At 40.6% G+C, this 15,575-nt stretch overlaps 3 protein-coding genes across 3 annotated transcripts; 1 reads left to right on the top strand and 2 right to left on the bottom strand.

The window, feature by feature from the left end:
- Window positions 1–214: 214 nt before the first annotated feature.
- Window positions 215–2,060, top strand: LOC135942157 (uncharacterized). Its single transcript, XM_065488138.1, has 3 exons — window positions 215–372; window positions 457–881; window positions 1,071–2,060. Exons 2-3 carry the CDS (start codon window positions 467–469, stop codon window positions 1,313–1,315), a joined length of 660 nt encoding a protein of 219 aa, XP_065344210.1. The 5' UTR covers window positions 215–372; window positions 457–466; the 3' UTR covers window positions 1,316–2,060.
- Window positions 2,061–2,089: 29 nt separating this feature from the next.
- LOC135942156 (serine/threonine-protein kinase PAK 5-like) lies at window positions 2,090–9,889 on the bottom strand. The gene is made up of 8 exons (XM_065488137.1): window positions 9,270–9,889; window positions 8,878–9,216; window positions 8,066–8,179; window positions 7,463–7,876; window positions 5,348–5,707; window positions 4,922–5,182; window positions 4,602–4,862; window positions 2,090–3,837 (listed from the first exon to the last, which is right to left on the bottom strand). Exons 1-8 carry the CDS (start codon window positions 9,486–9,488, stop codon window positions 3,676–3,678), a joined length of 2,130 nt encoding a protein of 709 aa, XP_065344209.1. The 5' UTR covers window positions 9,489–9,889; the 3' UTR covers window positions 2,090–3,675.
- A 1,909-nt stretch (window positions 9,890–11,798) lies between these two features.
- On the bottom strand, window positions 11,799–15,408 carry ArgRS (arginine--tRNA ligase-like protein). The gene is made up of 12 exons (XM_065489740.1): window positions 15,239–15,408; window positions 14,997–15,137; window positions 14,510–14,734; window positions 14,184–14,452; window positions 13,857–14,040; window positions 13,677–13,806; window positions 13,244–13,348; window positions 13,012–13,190; window positions 12,789–12,957; window positions 12,566–12,726; window positions 12,037–12,340; window positions 11,799–11,969 (listed from the first exon to the last, which is right to left on the bottom strand). The coding sequence occupies exons 1-12, from the start codon at window positions 15,281–15,283 to the stop codon at window positions 11,860–11,862; spliced, it is 2,022 nt and encodes a 673-aa protein (XP_065345812.1). The 5' UTR covers window positions 15,284–15,408; the 3' UTR covers window positions 11,799–11,859.
- Between the last annotated feature and the right edge of the window lie 167 nt (window positions 15,409–15,575).

Below are 15,575 nucleotides of genomic sequence, written 5' to 3'. Positions count from 1 at the left end.
TTAGGCTTTGTTAAGATAAATTCACTTCGCGTACAAAATCACACCTTTTTTCTCACTCCTATTTCAATAGATGCTAGAATTCAAAGAAAGAAAACATAAGGAAATTCCTAAATCTACAATCTGCAAAAGTGAATAGCGCAGCGACGCAGCGGCAGAGGGGGACCTCCATGGAAGTAAATTTCCCGCGTCTCATTCACGTCACTCTGAAGTTATCAACCAGGTGGCGTTGGACTCGCGTAGAGCATTAAATTCGCGTTTCGCGTTTACTTCGACTCAACCTGCGAATCTGCCAATGCGTAAGTCAGCGAAATTCTTGCGTCGAATGGGCTGGTGCGAATGGTGCTTGGGGGAAATTTGGCGCCGAAACTGAAGGTGAGAGTATGACCTTCGAGATACAAGCAAAATACACACTCGTCGAGTCGAACTGAATTTAATGTTCTAAAATCATGTATCTAGGTCACCAGCTATGGACGGTGACGACTACGGGCTGTGCGATGCGGCTTCGGCCGCGGAGATCGCCTACCTAAAAGAGCTGCAGGAGGACCAGAAAGAGGATGTCATTGAGACGGCTGGCGGCATGCTGGTCGACGGGCACGCAGCCTCCATTCTGGACCAGGTCATGTCGAAAAAGAAGACACTCAAACTAGTGGACAACTTCCTCAAACTGAGCGTCGACGACCTGAAGCAGTGTCAGCACCAGGGCCAACTCTGGTCGCTTAATGTCAATGACGCACTTTGTCTGCAACTGAGGCTCGTCTGGCTGCAGGGCGACGTCATCGTTGACTTTCCCGATTTTTTCGTTCTCAAAGACATGACGGAGAACACCTGCAAGGTCCTCAAAACACAGGAAACCACTGTCAGCTCCAGTTGGCTCGCTGAAGGTATATATAAAAGAGAGTAGAGGCTACTTTTTGCATTTATTAAATATTTAAATAACCTAAAAATTGTTAGCTTTTCCTCATATTTAGATAGTATAGGTAAAAAGGATTTTTCACCAATATTCTGTAAAGATTTACTTTAAAAGACTTAATCTTAAAGACATTTTGAATCTGAAAATATTTTTGTCTCAGGTGTCTACTGCTCGGTGATGGGCCAGTTGAGATCGGCCGGAGAAGACCCGCAGGTGGTGGCGCTCAAGCTGACAGACATGACGAACAACAATAATGAAGTCATCCGGAGTATGTGGCCTTTGGAAATCCACCAGCTGAAGAGCATGCTCGCCAGCAAGGGCCAAATCGAGTGCGACTCGTCGGAAAGCAGCTCCAGCAGCTGTTCCTGCACGAGCTCTTGCTCCTGCAGTGGTTCAGAATCGTGAAATGATATCAACAAAACGTGATGCTTTGGTTTTACAAAAATTCAAATTTAATTGTGGTTTACATTGGGGATTTTGCTTTAAGCGAGAGGACCAATAGTTTGTGCTTTCTATTTCTATTCCAGAGTTTTAAATAATCAATAATTGTTGAATTAAAAAGTAGCTGCTAGTGGCCACAGGGAGGCTCTTGGATCTTGCTATATTTTAACAATAAGTATTTTTTGTCTCAGGGTAATCAATGATTGCATTTGATGAATGGCTTGCCATTTTCACGGGTAACTGACTGAACATTAAAGGTTGAACTGAAATGTTACCACGCTAGCTCACAAGAACTATTTTTATGTCACGATGGAACACTCGCTGCAAACACCAATTTTTGCCCTGGACCTGGGAATTGGAATTGTTACTATTGAATTCTGCCTTCGAAACCGTCTTTTGTTTTGAACAAAAACCGAGTTTCAAAAGGTTTGAAATTAAACTCATTCATTTTGATGAATTTGTTCCAAAGAGCAAAATCCAGGAAAGAAATTGATTTTCAAGCAAAAAATAGATAATTTTTCAGAACTCTAATTTAAAAAAATAAGCTAAGTTTTACAACTGATTTTCGCAATAAGACCTGGACATACAAAAAATTGGTGGAGATTTGATTTGTTAGCTAACTGACATGACAAGATTTGTTTGTGGTATCAAAAATCTCAAAGAGGTGTAGCCCGCCACACTAAATAAAAGTGCAATCTTGTGAGAATGATGAAGGTGTTTAAATTGAAACGCTAAACCTCGCAGGTATATTATAAATTTTTATTAAGAATAACAGGGTTCATCCAGGATTACGACGAAAATGCTTGCAGCTCTCTGCAGGCCCAAAATATTGAAGCAATGGAATGTCCACTTTTTAAGTACGTTGCTTGATAACGAAACAATATTCCAGTATATTTATATAGAAATAATAATTACAGCGAATACGACATGTTCTCAATTTTAATCATAATAACCGCAATCGTCCGCGATAAAGCTATTTTATGACACAAATATCTCGCTGCTCTGTCAAGAGCAAAAAATACATTACACACACGCATCACAAGCAAATAATACGTACTTTGTATGCAACAAATGGTCCAAGAAGAGTAAAATCATTTACAACAAAAAGGTGTAGTCATAGTCGCTCGGTAGAAAATACTGTCCACTGCATTAACGGCTAATTTAGGCACAGGTACTCATGTCACTAATCAGTTATTTACAGGGTTGCATTTTCTCATAGTTTTCGCAATTTTCTGACCCAATTCACCGCTGTGACGAAAGCCCCTTTTGTTAGTTTTGGAAGCCGCCACCGTATATTTCCGATTAATATACTCAATCTTGCTGTTGTGCATTCTGCTCTTGATATAATTTCATCAGATGTGCTATAAACAAAAATCAATTCAGCCAATCGCAGTAGAAACGTTGGGAATGGTTTTTATATTTAAAAAAAATTGATTTTCACATTTCTACGGCGATTAGCTGACACGGTTTTGGTTTTCAGCGCACCAAAATAAATAATTTAACGAGCTGAATTCACAGCAACAGGATTAAGTCTGGAATCACAAGGGAAAAGTGCCTTCCAAAATGAAATCTACTGAAGGGGCTTCACTAGTGGTGAATTTATGATACGATAAAATTTTGTACACAAGTCTTTACAATTTTTTAATATCGAAATTTCACGGTCAACTCATCTGCAAGAAAATGTTGAATGAAGAATGAGAAAAATTGGAAAACCAGCGCGGGTATTTGCAACCCTGGTTATTAAACCAGCCCACGTTCGTATCTATTTAAAAACACAAAACTATTACCACCGCTGCGGTTAAACATTAACTTAATAATCAAATAACCTGCTCCGGAAGTTGGCTTAAACTTAGTGATGTCTGCGTGAGAGTGCGAAAGCTTCCAATAGAAAAAAGAGGACAGTGCAAAAAGCAGATAATTGAGAATATCATTTCAGGCATCGGTTATCACTGCAGTTCTAGCATTTTAGGTATAATTATATATATCTACACAGTACAAAAAGCTCGTTCGGCTGCCGAAATTTGAGCTCGCTCTCTGGATTTCCCTGGCATTAAGTGAATGAGAATGCGGTCAAGTCTTGAACATTAAGAGGACGGCACATGGTAAGCAAGGTGCGTAAAATCGAACTATGGACAAAATGAACAAAAATATGTACAAAAACGAGCTGTAATATTGCACAATTAGCTCTACGAAGAAACCAAAAAACGATCCCAGCTACCGTGCTCGACCGTCATCAACATGATAAAATAGCAGTTAAGAGGACGTGTTGCTTTCATTCGTAAGGCATCAAGGTTTCAGGTTACAGCTGGCGGGGAATGGTTCGTTCAGGGCGCGTTGTTGCGGGCGACATGCATTAATTGGACCAGCAGCTCCGAACCACCCGCCTGTCGGAGGAATGGATGGGACAGCAGTTCGGCCGCCGTCGCTCGCTGAGCGGGGTCGCGCACCAGCATTCTGTCCAAGAAGTTCAGCAACCTGGGAGACGCCTGCGGACAGTCAAATCGGAAAGTGAGCCACAAGTTTAAAGACGGGCATTTAGGATTGAATAAATGAAATAGGACTAAAGCCTGGTTGAGAAAAGGAGCTTGTGTTCCTGCCTCCACATCAGGATAGTTTCATTGAAACGCTAGTCATATACGCCCCTGGAAATTAATTCCCACATGAAAGAAAGGATTTAACCAGCAAGTAGCGAGTAAGAAAGCTTTCGCATTCCTCCTGATTCCGAATGTAGGCGAAAATCAGCCCAAACTCAACATCAGGACTGTCTTTGCCCGCTCATTTACCAAATTAAAATAAAAAATCTACATGTACGGCACATTAGGACGTTGGACAAGGTTTTTATGAAGTTTTTGCATGGAATTTAGTGTTATTGTTATTAATGGAGATTATTTTTGCAATAATTGTGTTAAATAACTTTTAAGAATTTTATGTGGAAAGAAATACACACGCATGATTTCATAACTATAATCTGCCAACTTCCAAGCCCTAGTGGAGCGATTTCGTTATTACATTGTTTACTTAAGAACTTACAAAACTGGTTAAAAGATTTTCATAATCAACAAAAGAGGCTAACACCTGTTTATCTAAATCCCTTCAGAAGAGAATTTGACATGGATTAGAGGAATGGACACAATTTTAGCTCTCAGGTATTGACAAAACCCTGATATGGTGCGTTAAACGATCGGTATTGGTTTACGCCCTAAATAAAGATAATTTCCCTCAACAAACGCAAATTTTAAAATGTGTGTACCTTGTGGGCGTTCTTCAGTTTCGGTGGAGGCATGTCTCTGATCCGCCTCATCGCCTGCAGGGGTGGCTCGTTGAAGAAGGGCGGTTCCCCGTCCACCATTTCTATCACCATGATTCCCAGCGACCAGATGTCCACCTCCGGTCCGTACGGCAAGCGCGAAATCACCTCAGGAGACATCCAGTACGGCGTGCCCACTAATGATTTCCTTTTTGGCAACTCTTGGGACACCTGGGCGCAGAAGCCAAAGTCTGACAATTTAACCTGCAAGATAAAAAGTAGTAATTTAATTAAGAGGTTCGATTTTGACCAATTTAGCTAACCTTTCCGTCTGCTGTAAGCAATATCGAATCAGACTTGATGTCCCTGTGGATGACTCCCTGCGAGTGCAGATAGGCGAGGGCTTTCAGGCACTGCAGGCAAACGGTGGCGATCTGCGCCTCGTCCATTCTCGCGTGCGTGACTATGTCGGTGAGCGCACCGCCCTCCAGATACTCCATCACCACCCAGAGCTCGTCTTGGACCAGGAAGCTGTCAAACATCTCTACAATGTGGTCGTGGTGGTAGTCCCGCATGATCACCACCTGAAATTCATACCATTGAGTGAAAGAGAAGCCATAAATAAAAATGAATATATTTAAGTTAAATTATTTTTTATCTTATCCTTTTGTAAATATTTAAATAAGCTATTGCAGAGATTTCTCTAGTTTAAACCACATTATTTCATGGGTCTGTAAACTGAACTTTACCTCATTAAAGAGCAGTTCTCGCCTCTGTTGTCTCTTGAGGTCCATTTTCTTAACGGCCACCTGCCTGCCGGTGGACCTGTCCAGCGCGATGCACACGATGCCTGTGGACCCTTCGCCGATTTTCATGAACGATTCGAGATTCTCCCTGGGATCTTCCCGACTCACGACCATTTGCAGTGCCTCCCGGAACTGTTCGTGGGTAAGTCGTTGTTGTTCGTAGTGTTGTTTGCTGCCAGGTGGAGGTGTGGGCGCACCTTTGCTTGAGCCGGCACCAGAATGCATTGAGCTGATGGAGCCCTGAGGAGGCGAAGGTCGCATGTTTTGGTTTTGGTCTGGCATTGAACCCATCGATGGACTCGCCTGAAATCGAAGCCACTCGGATTAAAAATAAATCGTAAGTTGGGTCTACTGAGTGGGAAGCTAGAATCGAGTCATTTCACAACTCTTAAGCAATGAGAAGGTGTAATTACTACAAAAACAAAGAGGTTGAAATCTAAAACCACTGTGTCCCTTGACAGAAGCAGTGTAACAATGTTAAAAAAACTTGCTCTAGAAAGATAAAGGAAGGAAAAACAAAAAACAAACTGCTTCCGTTTCCTCACTTGTAAATATTTAAATTACATGGTTATGTTTAATTAAGAAGCTTATTTACAAGTAATCAAATATTAGCTTCACAATTAATCTCAAAGAGCTGATTTGATTTCTTAGCCTGGCTGAGGAGAATTTGTTGTAATGATGCAAATTTTTAAAACATGTTGAATCCGGAAATATGCCTGTAAATTATCGGTTTTTTGCGGTTTAAAAAAATTTGCTTGAGTCATCATGTATCATAGCAAATAAATAATGTTGATTAAAAGAGTGACAAATCGCACTGTTGTTTTTTAAATTATTTTTTATGAGTAGAGCTTGATAGGCCAACAATTAAGACCATTTTTTTATGAAATTTGGCAACAGTTTATCTCTACAATGTGCAGTAAAGAAATCCGGACCGCAGACCGCAGAGCAGTTAAACTTTAGAATTACCGGGTTGCAAAAAAAAACGCATTTTTTAAATGAAGTGCAGTGGTAAGAGCGTTTTTTTTTCAATTTTTACCAGTTTCTTGCAGACAATGTTTACACCTCAATATTCAATAATTGTATAATTATTAACTAATAACCTCGACTTGATAATTTGTCAGAAAGAGAGATTGGAGAAATTGAGAAATTGAGGACGTAAATGGCAATTTAAAGAAAAAATCTGCAAAGTAGAGGAAATTTTTATCACTCTGACCGCAAATTTTAGATTTTCACATGGGAAAATGGAATAAATTCTTTTCTTGCTCAAGAAATTGATAAAGATTGAGTGGTAAAAACCAGTAAAAAAGCAGTGGTGAAAAATCTGGGTGGTAAGCAAATGCGACCCTGCAGATTTTGCCAAATTTCTCGAAAAATTAATGATCTTATCGCTTGATTTCGATCTATCTATCAAACGGTGTACGAAATTTAAGGAAAAATTCACTAAATAAATCATAGTTTTGCAGTAGGGAGCAGGGTTCGCAAAAACCTGTTTAGTGCGGGTTTTCGGCAATTTTGCGCATTTTTCCGAAACACACGAATTCTTATATAAAATAAAAAATTCTCATGATGGATGACCAAAAATAGGGATTTTTCAAAATCAGTATTAGAGCCACTGGTTCCACCAAGAGATTGAAAATTGTAACTCTCAACGCAATTTTCCGAAATTTCAGACTCTTTAGGAGCGAAAATTGACTATTTTAGGTTTATAAAATCGGAAAAATGCGGAAAAACCTAAAACTGGTGGGTTTTCCAGCCGGCTTTTTGCACAAAAAGCCAGTGGTGCAATTTTGCGCATTGCAAAATTGGCGAACTCTACTAAGGAGATAATGCTCACCGCTTGATTTGCATGCAAACGTTGGCACCAATTTTCTAAATTATTAAAGCGGCCAAACCTTAGAAAATTTAAGCTTTTTTCTTCATTTTTAGATATTTTTTTAAGTAAAGATATAAAATGTTATCCACAAATTACCAGTAAAGCTTTACTTTGATTTGTTTTAAGTGTGTTTAGACGGTTGCAATAATCATTAAAAAAAAATTCATGCTTTTCAGTCTTCTCACCCTGATCATGGGGTGGTCTCTCATAGCCGGGTGCATCTGCTGGGGCTTCTGCGGCGGGGGAGGGGGCTGGTGGTGGTTGTTGTTGGCCGTTTGGCCCTGAGGGTGAGGGTAAGGGTAGTGTTGCTGTTGTTGTTGTTGCTGCTGCTGCATTTGCTGCTGCTGCATCTGCGCGTGGTAGGCGAGCTGCTGCTGCTGGTTCATGTTCTGCGCCTGAGGGTGCTGGCCGTAGTTGGGCCGCGGCGGCGGCGAGTGCTGCTGGTGGTGCGGGGGCTGGAACTGGTGGTTCATCCCCGGGCCGCCGACGCCGCCGCTGTGGGGGTGTGGGTAGGCCTTCATGGGCTGCGGAGGGTACGAGTCGCGCGGCTGGGGCACATTCCTTGGCACGGCGCCAAATCCGTTGCCCTTCATCGGCACCTGAGCATTCATTAGTCAGGGTAATTAGCATTCAGGAAGCAAACCGGCTGACGGCGATGATTAAGAATGCGATTGCCAGTGTTGAATAACAACATATTCAAGTGTTTAGCAGCTCACGTACCAAATCCAGCGTTAGAATAGCATCTGAATAGAAAATAAACACATGCAAGTTTGTTGTTTCGGTCTAACCTGAGGAGGTGGCGTGTTCACGTGGTTCATGGGTCCGTTCTGCTGGTGTGTGTAGCTGTCTGGTGTCGTGTGCCCGCTGCCGTTCTGTCCAATGTGAGGAGGGTACTTCGGTCCCTGTTGAAATTAATTATTAAACAAAGGCTTTCATAAACGTTCCTCCAATGCTTAAAACTAGTCGTCGAATGAGTCAAATTTACAGGTTAATCCGTAGGTTACAAGCGAAATTATTATTTTTATATTGACGTAAAGGGGGCATTTTAATTCAGCTGTTATTAGTGCTAGATGAATTTTTATCAAATTCGGACAGCTGATAAAATTTGAATTTTTTGCATATACTGAAAAAAAAATATTTTTCTCTTTTTGAGGAAAAATCACCAACGATTGCAATCATTCAATTCATCTCGCTGAGTAGATTAAAAATATATATCAAGAATTTTTTTAATCCGACCACTTTTCGAGAAATTATGACAATTTGAAATTGTGACTTAAGGCGTAGATTCAGCAAACCATAAATTATAGGAGCTATTTCTTTGGAAAATTGTCATCTTCAATCGAACTGTGGCAAATAAAATAACACCATATTTTTCAGATTAATTTCCCTTGTAAAATTTGTTGCTGTCTCATTTCTATGCCATCAAGCAGTTTTAGAGAGTGAATTCCAAGTCATAATTATTATTACTGGGCCAAATTCGGCTTAACACGGTGTATGCCAGAAGTGGTTCGCCCTTTTTCACTTTGTTCATCTCTTGACAAGTAATTTTTGGGACCAACAATAAAAATGTATATTTTAAAATAAAAATAAATTAATTTACCACTGGTGGTGGTGTTTTGCCGAAAGGTTGCTGCGAATTTGGTGAGAGCTGTGGCAGAGGATAATTGTGATTTTGCTGCTCCGTCCTGTAGAGATCATTCCTCGGCGGCATGTTAGCTGGCAAACTGGGCGTGATGTTCCTGGACGGCGGCCCGGACGCCAGCACCTCGCCCTCGGGCACGGCCTGCGGCACGTTGGGCCTCACCGTTGCCGCCAAGTGGCGCATTCTGGTCGGACTGGACGACCGCAGCGAGTTGGAGCGCGCCACGCTCGACGTTTTCGGGATTCCGTTCTCCCGAGACGGCCGACCCACGAGGTCCGAAGGCCCGCGGACAATGGTCTGCAAATTGGACAGTTATTAGATTACCTTTCGGATTACGGATTCGGTCCTACCTTCAGGTCGAGGATTTCCGTCGGGGTGATCTCCGAAGGGTCCACCATGGGAAGCGGTCTGTTTGTACTCCTGAGGATTTGGTTGTTGCCAATGATGCCGGCCCATTGCAGCGGCAGGCCGACGTACCTGCCCTCCTTTCTGTCGTATCCAGTGTGCACCCTGTGCTGGAAGTTGGTTGGCGGCGAAATCAGCGGTTTCTTCTTTTTCTTCGAGAACATGGTTCAGATTTCTTCGAGAAGTGCGGTGAAACTTTTCAGGCGGTGAAAACAAGCGCAGCGTTGCTATGGCGAACTTTATGTATATACTGGGCCACTTTCGGCCAATCCGTTTATTTAATTTGTATGAAAGGCATGCACACACACGAAGGGAGTGACGCCCATTTCGAAATCGCTGGCACAATTTGTAAACAAGCCGCCTTTCGGCGACGAGACACGTGAGGACTTGATTTTTTCGGCGGTGTCAACTCGAAGACAATGCAACAGGTCGCCTCTTACCTAAATTTCGCAACAAAAGCGACGAAAAATAAGAAAAACGTCCACGCAGACGTTTGCAATCAGCCCCAACAAACATCCACGACTGCCATGATGGTTTTTTGTCGCAGCAAAGCAATTACGAACTGTGGCCATCTGTTGACAGGAATGTTACCTGCTAGGTGCGTCAATGATCTCTACCTGGCGCTACCAACTTGACGCAGCGCACGTCCGCACGATCGAAACGCGTGCCTCGTAGGGTTGTGACTTTGTGAAAAAAACAATATCAATTATCGATATTTGATATGATATTTGAAATATCAATATCACTGATATATCAGCGAAAAAATATCAGAATTTGATATATCAACGATGATATTTCCAGATGATCAAAAAATGGCTGCCGGATGAACCGAAACCGGTTATGGCTATTTTTGAGCTTAAAACCGATTTTTAAGCATTTTTCACCGGTTTTTTCATAAATATCGGTTAAATAAGAAAACATTTGAAAAATGGCGGTTTTCCACAGGCATATGGGATGAGTATTCAAATAATTTAAATGTTGCGCGCCTTTAAAACAGATGTTTGACAAGGGGGTGTGTCGGATCCCACCATATGGCGCCAAAATTTGCATCTGGCTGCTTTCCCTTCCCCCCTACCCGCCACATGGGTGTCTAATTAATTAATTAATAGCTATTATTAGGTAATAAATAAAATATTATAATTTAATTGTGCCATTTTAAAATTAATTTTTAAGTTTGATGTTTACAATATCAGCTGATAATGTGAGAGCGTCAATTTATCTTCAAATTAAAATATTGGGGTGTTTTTCTCCACATCATATGTGCTTTTCAACCTTCATCTGGCAATAAATAATTGAGTTGAATAGATACACATAAGAGAAATCAGAATGAAATTACTTTAAATCGTAGCAGCTGTTTCGTATTAAGTATTTCAATTTTTAATTTGGGGCTATGCCATCATCAGAGCAATTTTCGCAATATTATTTGCGTTATTTGTACACATTTTGATTGAAATAGTTACAATAAGTTCTTAATTATTCACCATTCAAATCAAAATTCATTGTTTACAAACAATTTGTTACATATCATTTTAATTCAACAAGTAAATGTGGTAACTGCCAGCTGACAGAGGTCATCTGTGACCGATCAGCTGGCGTGGGTGGCCTTTATTGCTGTCAGGGTTTAACCTGACCTACCTGACGTTGCTGACCATTGTTTACAAACAATTTAATTTAATTTTCATTCAACACAAAAGCTACTATAAGCTGACCACAGCTGAGAGATCATCTGTGATCGATCAGCTGAGACATTTTTCGCGCCTTTGTGCATTGCGAAAACTTCAATATCGGTTACGCCCATGTTTGGGGACGGAAAGTACAGTTTGATCCTAAACTTTTATGCGAAAACCGGCATGAAAAATGCCATCTGTCGGTCAAAATTGTCAACTAATATCAACCTTGATATCCGACTTAGTTAGATATCAATATCAGCCTGATATGATATATCAAATATCAGCCATGATAACTGATATGATATTTGATATATCAAATTTTTTTGATATATCGATATTGATATTGCCAACCCTAGTGCCTCGTTTGTGTGCGCCGTTGCCGTGCACATTCCGATGTTGTATGGGACGGAGCTATTTACACAATTCATTCACCCTCATTGATGTGCGCCCAAGAGACCGCAAAGCATAATAATAGTATTGCGGTACTTGGGAGAGATGATAATATTTTTACTTTTTCCTTCGTTTTAATATTCGTTCTATAGATCTCATTAGCGTGTAAATTCGTGGGGTTAACCACAAAAATTTACAAAATCCTAAATAAAAAAATACATATTTATGAAATTATTTTCATCACTGATTCTCCAAATAATTAATATTATCAAATTTATTTAAGGAGATCAGGGGCATAATATGATGATGATATCTGCGGAATAATCTTAAAAACTGCACCTCAACACATTAAATAATGTTAATCAAGGTTCAAGCAATTAAAATTTAGTAAGAGTGAATTAATATGCCAAAATGTAGAAGATAAATATCATTCCTTCTATGAGAACATAGAAGTTAGTGTTTTATTTAGCAGGGTTTACATCTTTTCCACAGGTTTTAGACCCAAAATGTGGAAACAAGCAGCCATAATAGATGCTGTGGCCTCGCAAAGTAAAAGACGGCCCATGTTGACTTTAACGATCTCTCCTGTAATTTTCAAACAATATATGTATAATTAAAATTCTTATACAATCCATAATCAGTTGATAATTACCAGCAGAATTTTTCTCCACGCAGTAGCAGCTGTCATAGAACTCACTGAAGGTTGTGCTTACTTCGTAAACAAATTCACAGAGTTGGTGCAACAAAAGATCCTTGGTGATCTTCACGAGTACTTCTGGGAATCGCAGCAGTACTTTAGCTAAGTTCCACTCCTTCTCGTGATCCAGCGAGATTTCCGTGCTCTTTGCAGCCTCCCGCAGCTGCTCAGGGCTGACGTTAGCGTTTCGTGAGATGGAGCAAATACGGGTGTAAGCGTATAGCAGGTAGACAGCCGTGTTTCCTTTGTCCTCCAACATCTACAACAAATAAAAAGTGATATTTTTATATGAAATTTAATTTTAAATGCTGATTTAAAGAAGGCAAGAAGTACCTTGTCGACTATTAATAACGTAACATGAAAAATATATTAATTTTGTCCCAAATTACTGTTTTTCGCCCCCATTTCGTACTAAGAAATCAAAGGTTCAATTTTTAAATTATTGAATAAGGCTTGAATTACAAATGAAAGGCAAAACTCTTACCTTATCAAATGAGAAAACATATTCGTGGTTCCGGTTGTGCGAAAGATCTGCATACTTGATACATCCATAGGCAACAGACTCCTGAGCAGCTTTCAATTCCTCTGGGCTCAGCACTTTGTCTCGCTCCTTTTCAACCAGTTTCTCTCCAGCCCTCCTCAAACCTACACAATATTCCCCGTGATTATCTCTCTTCATAGAATTTTAATCCCGCTGAAATACAAACCTTCATCAAGCAGGTCGATCAGTCGCACTGTGTCTCCAGACCGGGTCTTGAACTTCTTTTTGTCCTCTCCGAGAACGACGCCAAAGCCGAGGAAGTCGAGCCTAACCTTTCTCTTGTCGATGAACCCACACTTTTCGGCACACGCCCAGATGGTATCAAAGTGCGTACTCTGAAATGAGCGGCCGCTGAAATGGTGCTTAACATTTCAACCTGTAGAATTTACCTGTCCAGCGTCGACAACGTAAATGAGCCAGTCTCCATTTTCCTCGTGCACTCGGTACCGCACGCACGCCATGTCTGAGGTGTCGTAAGTAAATCCGCCGTCAGACTTGATGATGGTGAGAGGAATTTTGCAGCCGTCCGCCCACATAATTTGCCTGCCCTCATCCTCCTCCATGTAGCCTAATATCAAATTTAATTAATCAGGGTAATTTTTTTATGTTAATAATATTTACCTCCTTTCTTCAAGTGTTCAACTACGTCAAGCATCCTTTCGTGGTAAAAAGATTCACCATATTCCTTCAGAGTAATGTCCAGTCTATCGTAAATCGCTTGGAAGGCTGCAAAAATTTGCGGAAATGATTTTTAAATTCGCACTCAAGAAGGCAAGCACTGACAAAGCTTTAATGTTGTCAATGTCTTTTTTAAAATTTAAGATATCAAGGATGAATAGCTTATTAGTAGGGCTGTTATTTTAAGACTTTTTTAACGATTTTTTTCGGTTTTATACAATGTTTATTATTATTTAATGCAGGGTTTGCTAATCTTGCAATGCGCAAAAATGCACCATTGGTTTTAGCCAGTTTTGGGTTTTTCCGCATTTATCCTAGTTAAAGTTCCGTGCCTAACAAATCAAAAAGTATGTTTATAAAAGAATAAGTAGCTTACCTTTCCTGGAAACGTCACAAATAAGTTGCCAAGCCTTGATGTAGTCAGGTTGTTTTGCCTGCAGCTTCACAACACACGCGTAAGCCCTCTTCTTGAAGTCTTCGTCTGAATCGAAGCGAACTTTGGCTTCCTGCGCACCAAATTTTACAATTTGCCAGCCAAATTTAATGACCTATGCACCTTATAAAATGCCTGGAGGTCAGCAATCGGCGGTGAAACAGTCCTGAAGTTTGGGAACTTGTCCTCAAGATGCGCGATGAGCATTCCAAATTGAGTTCCCCAATCGCCGACGTGGTTCACCCGCACCACGTCATGCCCAAGAAATTCAAGCAGTCGACAGACACTCTCACCAATGATTGTAGACCTGGAACATTTTTAATAAACAGAAAAAACTGTCAAATTATGAAACATAATTTTAAAAAAATACTAGCATTGCCAATTTCATTTTTGTATTAGTTTTAAATTCATTCCAATTATTGATATATATGTTTATTAAAATGAACGTACCTTAAGTGACCGACGTGCATTTCCTTCGCAATGTTTGGGGATGAGAAATCCACAACAACCCTATGCTTCACTTCAGAAGGCGGCGGTTGAACCCCTCGGATGAGTATATTCTTCAGCAGCTCGTGTCCAAACTCTTTCTTCAGGGTGATGTTGATGAAGCCGGCGCCCGCAATCTCAAGTTTGCCGATTAGTGGGTTCGACGGGACATTGTCCTGAATCTTCTTGGCAATTTCTCTAGGAGGGGCCTTCACGCCTTGTGCTTTCAGTGCCTGTAAATTAACAACAAACATGATTTTTACCACCCACCAGGATTAAATTGAAGTTACCTGGGCCATGGACATGGCTGAGTTGCATTGGTAATCTCCAAATTTGGCGTTGCTCGAGGGCATGATGATGACGGGAGCCTCTGGCAAATCAGGGTACGCATTCCGGATTGCCTCGGCAAACACGTCGTTCAAAATTCCCTGAATGCTCAGCATTCCCTCGCCCTTGATTGGGACAGACTTAGGATTGGACTGAGAACCCGAGGCAGATTCCTCTCGTTTTATAGCCTGCAAGACAACAACAACTAAAGATATTACAGGACACTGTCCGTTATCTGTGTTGAGCATGATGGTATGTTTCGCGAGTTTGCATCATTGTTATCAGATATGATAACAAAGATACCTCACGCAACGTTACATCATTTTATATTACCGGAAGTGCATATGAAAAGATTGTGAATGAGTCATCATCAAGATGCCAAATTAAAAAGGACAAAACGATGTGCATTATTTTAATATTTGTGTGTACATATTAAATGTAATAAATTACCCTCATAAGAATGCTAAGTCTGTGCTTTAGCTTTGTGTTTTCTAACTGCAACGCTGACACTTCAGGAGAGGGTTCATCTTCGTCGTTCAAAAGGGCTACCAGACCTTCCACCTCCTTTTCGAGCAGCTGCACCTTTAACTCCTAGAAAGGAAAAATATAATTAAATATAAAAAATGCCACATGAATTTTTTATTCCTGGAGCCGGCGAAAAAATGTGAACCGAATTTTATTTGCACACTCACCGCTTCTTGAGCGCGTTTCTGATATTTCTGCACAACATCATCCATAATTCAAAGCAAAAGGAGTGAAACTGAAAACTGTCTTGACTAAAAGAAAGGTTTGCGGCTATTGTGACGAAATCCAAAAATTAAATTGGTTCTTGTTAGTCTATGTAGCAAAACCACAACAACACGTGTGATCATTGTTGCCAACTTGAATTGTCAGCGAATTGCGCCTGCCCAGTTTTGTAACGAAAAGAGCGGGAGGGGAAATCTAAAAACTCACATGTTGACGTCTTGAACTTTATATTGGGGGCAATAATTGATTCTTGGAATGCGGATTATTGTACGAATTTGTAAC

This window comes from Cloeon dipterum, chromosome 4, assembly GCF_949628265.1.
Source record: "Cloeon dipterum chromosome 4, ieCloDipt1.1, whole genome shotgun sequence".
NCBI classification, from domain to species: domain Eukaryota; kingdom Metazoa; phylum Arthropoda; class Insecta; order Ephemeroptera; family Baetidae; genus Cloeon; species Cloeon dipterum.
Note: the sequence above shows the minus strand (reverse complement) of the source record. Positions and strands in the feature narration are given on the sequence as shown.

What these genes read in the sequence shown, in the direction of transcription:
- LOC135942156 (XM_065488137.1), bottom strand. Translation starts at nt 9,488, where the DNA reads ATGTTCTCGAAGAAAAAGAAGAAACCGCTGATTTCGCCGCCAACCAAC. An exon ending in GAGACCACCCCATGATCAGG is followed by an intron (nt 5,708 to 7,462) that starts GTGAGAAGACTG and finishes CTTCGATTTCAG; the next exon opens with GCGAGTCCATCGATGGGTTC. An exon ending in TGCTTACAGCAGACGGAAAG is followed by an intron (nt 4,863 to 4,921) that starts GTTAGCTAAATT and finishes TTTATCTTGCAG; the next exon opens with GTTAAATTGTCAGACTTTGG.
- LOC135942157 (XM_065488138.1), top strand. Translation starts at nt 467, where the DNA reads ATGGACGGTGACGACTACGGGCTGTGCGATGCGGCTTCGGCCGCGGAG. An exon ending in CTCCAGTTGGCTCGCTGAAG is followed by an intron (nt 882 to 1,070) that starts GTATATATAAAA and finishes TTTTTGTCTCAG; the next exon opens with GTGTCTACTGCTCGGTGATG.
- ArgRS (XM_065489740.1), bottom strand. Translation starts at nt 15,283, where the DNA reads ATGGATGATGTTGTGCAGAAATATCAGAAACGCGCTCAAGAAGCG. An exon ending in TGAACACTTGAAGAAAGGAG is followed by an intron (nt 13,191 to 13,243) that starts GTAAATATTATT and finishes ATTTGATATTAG; the next exon opens with GCTACATGGAGGAGGATGAG. An exon ending in CGTGGAGAAAAATTCTGCTG is followed by an intron (nt 11,970 to 12,036) that starts GTAATTATCAAC and finishes TGAAAATTACAG; the next exon opens with GAGAGATCGTTAAAGTCAAC.